Genomic DNA, 12890 nt, shown 5'->3' with positions numbered 1-12890 from the left:
GATGACATGAACATTATTATAATGAACAAAACAAAGACAAGAACAGTTTTGACTTCAAGTAAAGTGCCCATATTTATTTTTTTCAAATATAATTTGAGACAATCACAATCAGTCAGTTTTTTGACGATGTGTTCCCCTAAAAAATGAGCAACAGTAACAAAAGTTTGCATACTGGCAAAACAGGAGTGGAAACAAACTCACACATCCCAATCAACCGACACAGTGCCAAAAAATATATTATATTATCGGGCCTATTAATAATGTTATCGGATTTATTGGGAAGATGTCATAATTCCTATTATTGGACCAATAATTATCGGACTGATAATTATCATGCACCTCTAGTTTTAGTCAACTAAAACTCAAAATGCTGTCTTGTTTTAGTCGACAAATCTCAATATGTTTTTCTTTAAACTGAAAGAGTTTTAGTCTATAAATAAATAAATGTTTCCAACAATTTCGAATAAACATTGACACCCGAGCACATAACTGTAGCGTCTACAAGACATCTGATGATAGAATCCTGATGATAATACACACTCAGCAGGTAAAAAGCACATTATTTGCAATTAATTAAACTCACCTGGATGCCACAAACTGCATATAAAAAGTTTTCCAAAAGTTTAAGACACAGTCACCGTGCTAAATGCTAATGCTAACGCTACAAGTTAAGTTTAGTGTGTGATGATCACTCAGCACAGACCTTTAAAGGCTAAAGCAACATGGCATAGGCAAGATAAGAGAAAAAACTTATAATGAATGAATGCCAAATGAATAGGCAGTGACTCAAACTCAACAGGAAATTACCTGTAAATGCCCCAAAATGAGAAGCAAGTGACCTGTAAATGCCCTGAAAATTGGACTGAATGACTGTGAATGCTCAGGTTTTGAATGAACAAACGTTCCCAGTCTAAATGGATTGGGTGTCGAGCACCGTCAATGGCAGCCTTTTTTTTTTTTTTAATTGACACATTTTTAAAACGATATCTCGATTCTTGACAGGAGCATATCGATAACCTTTTGGGATACAAAGTATCACGATATATCACCATTTCGATATTTTGTCACACCACTAGTAGGAACAGAACTCGTTTGCGACACGACGACTCCCTGTATTGAAACTACATTCAAATCAAAATACATTGGACGTCACATGCCATCAATTGTAGCCATTAAGTTAAATGAGTGCCCCCTAAAGGGTTAATGTTACATTCATTTCCTGTGTCTTTTTTAATCTCATCCCGACTCGTGTTTTGTCTTTCACCAGATAAAAGATAGTGGACATCTCAGCTGCACCTTCTGTCTGGGGATGGGGGCCCAAAGAGTTGTAGTTTTGCTACCACCTTTGTGCGTGTGTGTGTGTCCTGGACATGGTGGACCTCCTATAAGCTTGTCCTCTCACTGCTGACCCCTCCACCTTGAGACCCCCCCGTCCTCACCGTCACCGAAAGCAAGAGACTTGAATGGGGCAGAGTCGCTTCCCCTTCAGCACAAGGCAATCAACCCACATTTCCACCTAACACCCCACAGCAAGAAAGAGAACTTATACCAAAATGTACAAAGAAATGTGGGTTTATATACAGTATATTTATATATATACATAAAAGTCTATGTATATATATATTTAGATATATGAAACACAAAGCAAGAAAAGGAAAAATTTAAAATAATGTATTAAGATTTTTTTTTTATCCCAAGATGTATTTATTTTCCTTTTGTTTGGTTCTTTTTTTTGTTTGTTTGTTTTTTTAAGAAAAATGTTTCCTGCATTGCGTGCATGCTGTTGCTACTTTGGCTGCATTTTCTTCTTTTTGAGTCACACAGGCTTGGTGTGTTTGCAAGGCTCAGCCCGCTTGCAGTTGAATCCCACTGAAAGAGGCCCGTGTATAGAACCCTATATCCCCCCACCTTTGTGTTGTCTTCAAAATGGAGGATCTCACACTAGTGTAGCTTCGAACTAGAATGAAGAGTTGCCAGGGCTCTGATCTGGTCCTGTTGCCTCCTTCCTCTTTTTCCACCCCTTTTGGATGTGCTCCTCTTTTCCTCCCCCATCCATTCCTTCTCTCCGTCTACGTGTCCTTGTCAGTTGTGCTGCCTGAGGGTGTCTTGCCTCTTCATCCAGGAGGGCTCACCACTCTTCCCTAACTGCCTGCTATTTTTCTCCTCTAATCCTGTCATGAAGTTCAACATGTACTGTACCAAGATCATGTTGGAAGGTTATGCATAACTTTAATAAATAAATGGTGCCCTGACCCATTTGAAAGGAAACGCCGCTGTGTTTGAAATGAACCTTGTGTCCTTCTAAAACAGCAACGGAGAACCACTTCGTGTTTTAGAAAGAGTATACTGTGATACCTCCCTACTTCACAGCTCAACATTCGGGCCCTCAGTACATCGCAGATTAGTTACGCATCACTATAAGAATAAAAGAGTTCTAAAAACATATTTTTGTCCACTTTATTTACATCTACGCATATAAAGTCATGGACAAAATTCGTGGCATCCCTGGAATTTTTCCCAAAAATACAGCATTTCTAGTGGAAATTAATGCAATTACAAATGTTTTCAGTATGAATGTGTTTATTCCTTGGATGTGCATTGGAAAAACACAAAGCTGAAAAGCCAAAATGTACACAATTTTACACAGAATGCAAAAAATGGGCTGGACAAAATTGTTGACACCCTCAACTCCAGAGGTGTCGCGCCCAATAAGGCAAACCAGGCAATTGCCCAGGGCCCCCAGCCAGCAGGGGCCCCCAGAGGGCCAACAGATTAGAAAAAAGAAGACCCAAATCACATCGGTCCGTGGTGCAAAAAAGGTTGGGGACCCCTGTATTAATGGGTCTATCATATTCCTCATCGAATACTCTATAAGAAAAATATAACATATATGCATCTAAAATAATCCTAAACGATTTTATTAGCAATTTTAATACTCCTTTTAGCAAGGTTCCTTGGGTATGCGTACGTCCCCATAGCAACCAGTCCTGTAATTGTCCTACGTCACAAGCGCTGCGTATTCTGGGAGTGAGAATAGGCGTAAGGTGCGCATTTCGAGCAGAGGACGGCTACCTGTTAAAATGTGTGCGTCCATGAACGAATGTAAGTACATCCATATGAGTCAGTGTAAAGTGCTTAGTTTTAGCCACTTTTATGGCCAAGATGACAGCACGTGCACGCAGCGCACACTCGCGCCCCCCCACCTTTGTGTTCATTATACTGCGCGAGTATGTATGTGTGTCACGTAACTAAGAAGCGCCCCATGTTACTTGTTGCCTGGGGCCCCCAGGGACCCTGGCTACGCCTCTGCTCAACTCAATATTCGGTTGTGCATCCTTCAGAACAGCACTTCTCAAATAGTGGGGCGCCCCCCCCCCCAGGGGGGCACAGAGCGATGCTGGGGGTGGTGCATGTGACCTTGGGGAACATACTTTTTTGTCGAACTAGAATAAAGTGTAATTGCACATCCACTTAGTGGGTGGCAGTGCCGCTCTCATTTTCAGCGTGTGCGCAGTATTTTTGAACCAAACGAACACACAGCAAAGAGCACTGGAGATAAGCTAAGACAAGGAAATATGATGAAGCGTATGTAGCACTTAGCTTTTGGCTTTGACTTTTTAGTACAATGGGAGAGAAAGACCAGTCCGTCTACTTTGTCTAAAAATGTTCGCAGCGGACACCAGTAAGCCTGTCGCAATATGCAATAATTCCATTTATCGCGCGATATATAAAAATGGAGGCGATAACTTTTCCGCTGCGATTTATCGCCTCGCGTGCACGTGTGTGTGCGCGTGCGGCAGACATGCTGTTAAAAGTTCGTTACCAACTGCGCAAAATGCATCTTCGTTCCAGGTCCGCCAAAAACTAGCGCCAGAGCCAATTGTTCCCATTATATCCTATTGTTCAACGTATACCGGCCGCGTCAGTGCTCCGGAGTGACTGTGGACCATCTATGGCGCGCCGGTGTTCGGCCATTCCTTACTACGCGGCGAAACGCTCAGTGCTCAGGGCGCTTGCGCATGCATTCACACGCATGCGCACATCTGTTAGAGGCGGCGATTACTCACTATTTTTGTTTTTATTTAGTTATTTAGAACCTTTTCACAGCCTCAAAGATACTTTTTGCATGTATTACCCTCTCATACTTTTAACCATTGTGTTTTTTTGTGTTAGCTTTGAAGCAGTTGACCACATTAGTCACGTAGCGTGTTTAAACCGTCCTTATTTGATATAACTACATTTAAGTATTTTCTGCAGGCATTTTTTTAGTACCTTATTCCTGTATGCATCTAAACAAAACAAGTTTAGAGCGCACGGTAGTACTTTAGGTCTCAAATTCGACTAATGTAGACGTTTCGCCGATGTAGGATATTTTGGCAGAACACCGGTGTTGTTGACGTGCGGGCGCTCCCGTCAGGAGTGACATTTCACGCGGGGCGGCTATTTTTCGGCACAACGCTGGATATTTACAATTAAGTCCGCCAAAACATTGTTACCGACTTGGCTGCTACGAATAACCTCACTTTGACAAAGAACAGCTGAATGAAATTACCGGTAAGAGCGCTGTGCTTCAAACTCGTCCTGTATATGAAAGCCCTCATATGCTGGTGTTGTGTAGTAATGAGCAGACGTGACTTCAGCGGCGCTTGCTAACTTTTTTAATGCGCGCGCACACTAGATATCATGAAATGGCAAACTAGATGTGCTACTTCCCATGCCATTGGCTACGTGAGCCCAGAGTGATTACGGGACATGTAGTCCATATACTACATCGATGAATTCTAAACTGTCATTTGTCACATGAGATTAAGAAGGCCAAATCAATCCATACCAGTGCCTATAGATAATGTTGCAAGTATTGTTAATTCAGTACGTGACACAAATGGATTCGGACCATAAATAGGATGTCTTGCTCATTTAGTAAACCTTGCTACTAAGAGAGCTGTAGCAATCAACGGTGTGCCCTGCCTCACTTTACAAACAGTAAAGATTGTTCTCAGCACTTTTATGCAATTTTTTTTTCATATCAGTAAGAAGTAAGCACATAAATATTATGCACTAAAATGCATGTTTATATGATGGCAATTTAATTTTTGCTCGTTAGCAAAAAAAAAAAAAAAAAAATACAATTGTTTTTTGTTTTTTTACAGAGCATTAAATGTATTGAATCGGATCGAAAATCATGTCCCTCGTATCAAAATTCGTACCGAACCATGACTTAACTGTATCATTGCATCCCTATGGAACACCATAGCAGAAGCTATGACGGGAAAAATTTTTCTAAATGCTGAAGTTAAGTGCATTTTTTTTTTTTTTAAACACATTTTATTTATTCTGTGTTTCTGTGCGGTATAAATATTGTTGTTATTTACTTAAGAGGTATGGTCTATTGTTTTTAGTTGTGATTTCTTAAAAAGTAGATTTGAATTTAAGAGTAAATATCGCGTTTAAATTGGTGTACTTCATCTATTAATATATACTGTATTCGCACTGTGTTATTGTAAATTGGTTTAAAAAATTGGGAGGGGGGGCACAATAATATCGCATATCGCAATAATTTATGAGAATAATTATCGCACACTAAAATTTGTTATCGCGACAGGCCTAGACACCAGGATTTTTTTTTTTCAGCGAGTGCCAAATATTGCCAACAATCCTCCCGCTTTGTCAGTGTTACATCAGTAAACCAGCTAGCACTGTCAGCATCATATAAGGTGGCAGTTGCTCAGTGCAAAATAACCACACTTCATAGCAAAGGAGCTGATACTGCCTGCAGCAAAAATAAAAACTGTCCCTCTGTCCTATGCTACGTCGTTTTTGTTCTATTAATTTTTGTTTTTTCGGTCTAATTTTTTGACATATTGTCCAAATGAGTTAATGTTGCTAATCAATTTGAATTTATTTTTATTTACTGATTTTATTAAATTTTATTTTTCAGTATCAAACGGTCAAAAAATTTATCTGTAGTGTACTTTTACAGAATGGATATGTGTGTGTGTTTTTTTTTTAACACTTTATTGTAAGTTGATCTAGATTACTTTTTTCTTTAATATTAATAAGAACACAATGTTATATAGAGTTTTACTTATAATAATAAGAATTTTATATACAAATGATACTACAGTATATTTACAGTCGTAGCAGAGAGTTGGGGGGGGGGGGCGCGGAACGTTTACGTCTTCCTGTGGGGGGACGTAACAGAAAATAATTGAGAAGCACTGCTTTAGAAGAAATAACAGAAAGCAGTCGCTTCCTATAACCATCAACAAATTTCGTGCACCCCTCAGATGGAATTTTGGACCACTCTTTTGCGAACTGTTCCAGGTCTCTCAGATTTGAAGGGTGCCTTCTTGCAACAGCAGTTTTGAGATCTCTCCATGGTGTTCAATATGATTTGAATCCGGACTCATCGATGGCCACCTCAGAATTCTCCAGTGCTTTGTCTACAACCATTTCTTGGTGCTTTTTTTTAGGTATGTTTTGGGTCATTGTCCTGTTGGAAAACCCATGAACTCTGACGCAGACCCAGTTTTCTGACACGACACCCTACATTCCGGCCCAAAACATTTGATTGTCTCCATATTTCAGGACTCCTTGCACACTGTCAAGGCCATGTTTGACTATAGGCTGTGTTTTTTTCTTTGTAGGCCTCATTCTTTTTTCTGGCACTGGTCTCCACCCATTTCTTGGTGCTATATGTTTTTGGTCAATGACCTGTTGGAAAACCCATGACCAGTCCAAAACATTTTGATAGTCGCCATATTTCATGACTCCATGCGCACTCTCAAGGCACTCAGTGCCAGAAAAAGAATGAGGCCTACAAAGAAAAGAACATAGTGCCTGTAGTCAAACATGGTGGCGGTCCAAGGATATTTTGGGGTTGTTTTGCTACCTCTGGCACTGGGTACCTTGACAGTGTGCAAGGAGTCATGAAATATGGAGACTATCAAAATGTTTTGGGCCGGAATTTAGGGGGTAGTGTCAGAAAACTGGGTCTGCGTCAGAGGTCATGGATGCATCATATAGAGAATGACGTATCACGTGACGACTCTGTTGGACAATGCCACCTCATGTTTAACTTCATTACAATAATAATGAGTTAGAAGAAAGTGTCATTTTTGTCCTACAGGAACCATATTCAAAAATATATTTCCCTCCCCAATCTTTTTCCATTTCCAAACATTTTTGAAAACGCTCCAGGGAGCCACCAGGGCAGTACTAGAGCCGCACTAGACGAACACTACCGGAGTTCTGCAATTCCTTCTACGCAGCGAGAGGATCCAACACGTGCACATCAGTTAAAAGGGGCAAGTACTTACTACAGGTATTTGTGTTTTTATTGGGTTTTATTTTATTTCATTGCCTCAAAATATGTTTTGCATTTTTTGACCACATTAGTCACGTAGCATATTATAACCACCCTTATTTGATATTACTCCGTTTAAGTATTTTCTTAAGGCATCTTTACTATGTTCTGTCTGTATTCATCGAAACAAAACAAGCGCACAGTAGTACTTTGGGTGTCAAATGTGCCTCTTGTAGGACATTTTGCCGGTGTAGCACATTTTGGCAGTTTTTTTTTTCTCCTACTCTCGTCTCGTCTCATCCCGTCTTTCCTGTGCATTTTGCTATTGCTGCTCGTTTTGTGAAATAGTGACAGTGCTGTCATGCTCATTAATGTTTCGGGTTCAAATTGAAGGGGTTGACCAGATTACATGTTCATGTTGACATGTTAAGTCATACTCTGGAACCCTGCAACGTCAACAACAATGGCAAACTACTAATTAAACTAATTTTTAATTTGTATAAAAACAAAAACATAAAGAGGGCTTTCAATATTAAATAATTTTAACACATAATGACGTTTATCTTTTAAGAAGTACAAGTCTTTCTCTTCGATCCCTTTAAGGCTTCATATACACTGAAATGCCCCCCAAAGGGTTTAGAAAAAAAATTAAAAGAGAAGATGACCTCCCCCCTGCTTCAGATGTTAATTGGATCCATATGCACCACATGCTGTAGCAGAATGGTGTTGCTATGGTGATCAATTCTGAGATACTAATCCTTGACTAAATGACTTACCTGTGACAGGAAAGCATTGCTTTTTCGCGAGTATTTGCAATCATTCCATAGGTGGCAATAATGATGACTCTACACATGTGTGCAATTTTGAATAACACTGTAGCCTATATGTTTCCATTAACACATGCACTCCGATGAATAGCTTGAGAGTTTCTCATCAATATGCAAATGCATCTACAAGTGTCTATTACCACACTCATATGTGTATAGACTTATTTACCAGCGTGTGCAATTCATTCATCCTCATGCAGAATTGAATCATGTTGCTGGTCTTTGCAATATTTTTTTTACATTAGGCAATGTGTATTTTAATTGTTTGCATTATTTCCTGTATTTTTTTAAACGATCTCCCACTCCCCTTTATTTTTTTGTGGGTACAGCAGTTCATTTAACTGCACGTGTCGACGTGTTGAAAATACAATGAATTATAAACATAAGACGTACCTCCATATAATTCAAAACTATACATGCTGTACATGCATATCAATATCACAAAACAAATCAATAAGTAAACATAAAAAATTAAATAAAAACTTCAAAAACATTCATTGCACAGATTCACACATGTAACACTGAATTATTGACTGCTTAAACATTTTCTTAAATTGATAAATACTTTGACATTCATGTAACTCACAATTAGAGCATTCCACATCCTTACTCTACAAACCGATATACTGAAACCTCTCATTGTTGTTCTGTTCCTAATCATTTTGAATTGAATGTCTTTCTTAGATTATAATGCACTTCTTCTAAATTAAATAATTGTTGAACATTACCAAGCAATTTATTTATATTTATTTTTTGCCTTGAACATAATTTGCACTGTTTGGTAATGAACCAAATTAGCACATTTTAAAATCTTTGTATCAAAAAAAAAGTACTGTATTGGCCCGAATATAAGACAGCCCTGATTATAAGACGACCCCCTCTTTTTCAAGACTCAAGTTTGAAAAAAGAACACCAAATTAATTTTTATACAGAAAATAATTACAGTACATCTGAAACGAATTATTATAAAACATATTTGAGAGAAAAAGCATGTTATTTTGCCTCATTCAAATCATAATAATAATATAATAATACAAACTGGTTAAACTTGAGAGTAGCTGAGATCTGTCATGACAGAACATTATTCCTCAACTTCAGCATTCGCTTCAATGATATCTGGCGCCATCTAGCATCGAGAATGGATATAATGTCTAGACCGCGAATATAAGATGACCCCCACTTTTTCAGTCTTATTTCAATGCAAAAAATACGGTCTTATATTCGGGTAAATGAATATTGTCCACATATCCTTTCTCATGAATAATATGTATTACTCTTTTTTTGAAGTATAGTTAGAGGTTGCAGTGAGTTTTTGTCATTTTTCCCCCAGACTTCCACACAGTAAGTTAAATAAGGAAAAACTAAAGAACAGTACAAAATATAGAGAGAATCAAAATCTAAAAACAATTTTGCTTTATTTATTACTGAAATACTCCTTGATATTTTATTTTGCAAATATTTAATACGTGGTTTCTAATGGATTTTTTTCGTCAATAATGACTCCAAGAAATTTTATTTCAGAAACTCTCTCTATGTCCACACCTTCAATAGAAATAAATGCCAGTGAATTACTTTTATTTTTACCAAACAACATGAATTTTGTTTTCATTAGGTTTAAAGATAATTTTTTATAATCAAACCAAATTTTCAATTTACCCATTTCATTCAATATATCTCCCTGTAATTTCTTTAAATTCTCTCCTGAACAAAAAATATTTGTGTCACAAAAATCCTCTAGTTTAACAAATTGTCTCCTCTTAGATAAATAGCTCCTAACCCAATCTAATACTATTCCCCTAATGCCATATTTATCTAATTTGCTGATTAATAATTGATGATTAATGGTATCAAATGCTTTTTTTAAGTCAAATATTCTTATAACATGTTGTTTCTCATCTATGGATTTTGTGATTTCTTCTATTGTTTCTATCATTGTTGCGAATTGGACAGGCAGGAAGGACAGCGGGCGGGCCGGCCGGCTGGCGGGCAGTTTGGGCCCCCTTCCCCGTCTATGGCCGCGTCCCGCCACGTCCTACCCCTCGCCTGCTCACTCGCTCGCCCGCCTTCGTCAATGAGGCTACCTGGTTGATCCTGCCAGTAGCATATGCTTGTCTCAAAGATTAAGCCATGCAAGTCTAAATACACACAGCCGGTACAGTGAAACTGCGAATGGCTCAGAAATCAGTTATGAGTTCCTTTGATCGTTCCCAGTTACTCGGATAACTGTGGCAATTCTACAGCTAATACATGCAAACGAGTGCCGACCTCCAGAGACGCCTGCATTTATCAGACCCAAAACCTAGGCGGGCCCTCCGTCGACATCCACTCTTCGCTGGGGGGATCCCTGACGGCGCCCGACCGCTTTGGTGACCCTGGATAACCTCGAGCCGATCGCTGGCCCCCCGTGGTGGCGACATCTCGTTCGAATGTCTGCCGTATCGATTTTCGATGGTACTTTCTGCGCCTACCATGGTAACCACGGGTAAAGGGGAATCGTGTTCGATTCCGGAGAGGGAGCTTGTGAAACGGCTACCACATCCTAGGAAGGCGGCAGGCGCACAAATTACCCACTCCCGACTCGGGGAGGTAGTGACGAAAAATAACAATACAGGTCTCTTCCGAGTCCGTGTAATTGGAATGAGCACGCTCTAAACCAGGGGTGGGCAATTAATTCCACAAAGGGCCGCAGTGGGTGCGGGTTTTTGTTCATACCCATCATGGGGACAGCCTTTCACCAATCTGGTTTCTTACAAGTGCAATCAGTTGATTGCAGTCAGGTGCTCCTTGTTTCCACTGAAACCTCATTGGTTATACTGTGTGTGCTGAATCAGTTGGAACAAAGACCAGGACCCACTGCGGCCCTCGAGGACCGGTTTGCCCACCCCTGCTCTAAACCCTATGCCGAGGACCCATTGGAGGGCAGGTCTGGTGCCAGCAGCTGCATCAGCCGTATCTTAAAATTGCTGCAGTTAAAAAGCTCGTCATTGGATCTTTGGATCGAGCTGTCCCAGCCCCTGCCTCTCGGCCGCCCCCAGGATGCTCTTGGCTGAGTGTCCCACCCCGGGCCGGAAGCGTTTACTTTGAAAAAATTATAGCGTTCAAAGACGCCCCAGTTGCCTGGATACCGCAGCTAGGAATAATGGAATAGGACCCCAGTACTATTTTGTGGGTTTTTCCTCCTGACCTGGGGCTATGATTGAGAGGACCGGCCGGGGGCATTCGTATTGCGCTGCTAGAGGTTAAATTCTTGGACCAGCGGAAGACGGATGAGAGCAAAAGCATATACCAAGAATGTTTTCATTAATCAAGAACGAAAGTCAGGAGGTTCGAAGACGATCAGGTACCGTCGTAGTTACGACCGTAAATGATGCCGCCCAGCGATCCGGCAGCGTTGTTACCATGACCCACCGGGCAGCGCCCGGGAAACCTTGAGTCTTTGGGTCCCGGGGGGAGTATGGTTGCAAAGCTGAAACTTAGAGGAATTGACGGAAGGGCACTACCGTGAGTGGCTTAATTCGACTCGACACGGGAAACCTCACCTGGCCCGGACACGGAGAGGATTGACAGATTGACAGCTCTTTCTCGATTCCCTGGGTGGTGGTGCATGGCCCTTCTTAGTTGGTGGAGCGATTTGTCTGGTTGATTCCGATAATGACTCCGGCATGCTAACTAGCTACGCGGCCCCGCCCGGTCAGCATCCAGCTTCTTAGAGGGATGAGTGGGATTCAGCCACACGAGATGGAGCAATACCAGGTCTGTGATGCCCTTCGATGTCCGGGGCTGCACGCGGACTACACTGAGCGGACCAGTAGGCCGCGCCGACAGGCTTGGGTAACCCTCTGAATCCCGCTCGTCATAGGGACTGGGGATTAAAACAATTTCCCACCAACGAGGAATTCCCGCTAAGCATGGGTCATAAGCCCCCGTCGATTAGGTCCCTGCCCTTTGTACACACCGCCTGTTGCTACTACCGGATGGATGATTCTGTGAGGTTCTCGGATCGGCCCCGCTGGGGTCGTTCCCTAGCCTGTCGGGGCGCCGAGAAGACGATCAAACTTGACTATCCGGAGGAAGTAAAAGTTGTAACAAGAAGGAAGGATCATTAACGGACAAGGCCAGCAGCCGCACAAGTGTGCTGGTAGGCACGACGGCAGCCGAGGGTGGTACACCGGTGAGGGCCGGCTCACCTTGCGCCACGGCCCCTCCGCGTCTCGGAGAAAAAGTGGCCATCCCGGTCCGGAGGCAACAGAACGAAACAGAAAGAATAAAAGAGCAAACGACTCTCAGCGGTGGATCACTTGGCTCATGCGTTGATGAAGAAAGCAGCTAGCTGTGAGAACTAATGTGAATTATAGGACACATGGATCATGGACACTTCGAACGCACCTCGCGGCCCCGGGTCACTCCTGGGGCTACGCCTGTCTGAGCCAATTCAGCGGTCCCCCTCAAAACACGTGGGCAACTCCGCAATGGGCAGAGGGTGGTCGGGGTTGTCACTCGGCTGCCATTGGCTCTACCGCCTCGCGTAGACCGCGCGCGCTCCGCGCCTTTCCCACCTCGGGGCTGTGCTCCTACTCTGGCCAGCCGGCCGGCCGGCCGAGCCACCGCCACTCTCCCTCAACTCTGATCTCAGATCAGACAAGACGACCCACTGAATTTAAGCATATTACTAAGCCGAGGAAAAGAAACTAACAAGGATTCCCTCAATTGCGGCGAGCGAAGTGGGATCCGGCCCAGCGCCGGTACGATAGGCCGCT

General features: G+C 41.8%; 1 protein-coding gene and 1 non-coding gene across 6 annotated transcripts in view; both read left to right on the top strand.

Moving 5' to 3' along the window:
• arhgef12a (Rho guanine nucleotide exchange factor (GEF) 12a) overlaps positions 1–2411 on the top strand; it is a 75619-nt gene extending 73208 nt beyond the window's left edge. For all 5 annotated transcript variants that reach the window (XM_057838813.1, XM_057838812.1, XM_057838811.1 and 2 more), the window contains one exon: positions 1268–2411. In XM_057838813.1, the coding sequence (XP_057694796.1) occupies positions 1268–1278 (11 nt within the window). In that variant the 3' untranslated portion in view covers positions 1279–2411. The remainder of the gene's footprint in view (positions 1–1267) is intronic.
• Positions 2412–12411: 10000 nt separating this feature from the next.
• On the top strand, positions 12412–12565 carry LOC130918221 (5.8S ribosomal RNA). The gene has a single exon (XR_009063670.1). It is a non-coding gene; the product is annotated as a 5.8S ribosomal RNA (ribosomal RNA).
• The last annotated feature ends 325 nt before the right edge of the window (positions 12566–12890 follow it).

Source organism: Corythoichthys intestinalis, chromosome 6 (genome assembly GCF_030265065.1).
Source record: "Corythoichthys intestinalis isolate RoL2023-P3 chromosome 6, ASM3026506v1, whole genome shotgun sequence".
Lineage (NCBI taxonomy): Eukaryota > Metazoa > Chordata > Actinopteri > Syngnathiformes > Syngnathidae > Corythoichthys > Corythoichthys intestinalis.
This window is presented reverse-complemented; position numbering and strand designations above follow the sequence as displayed.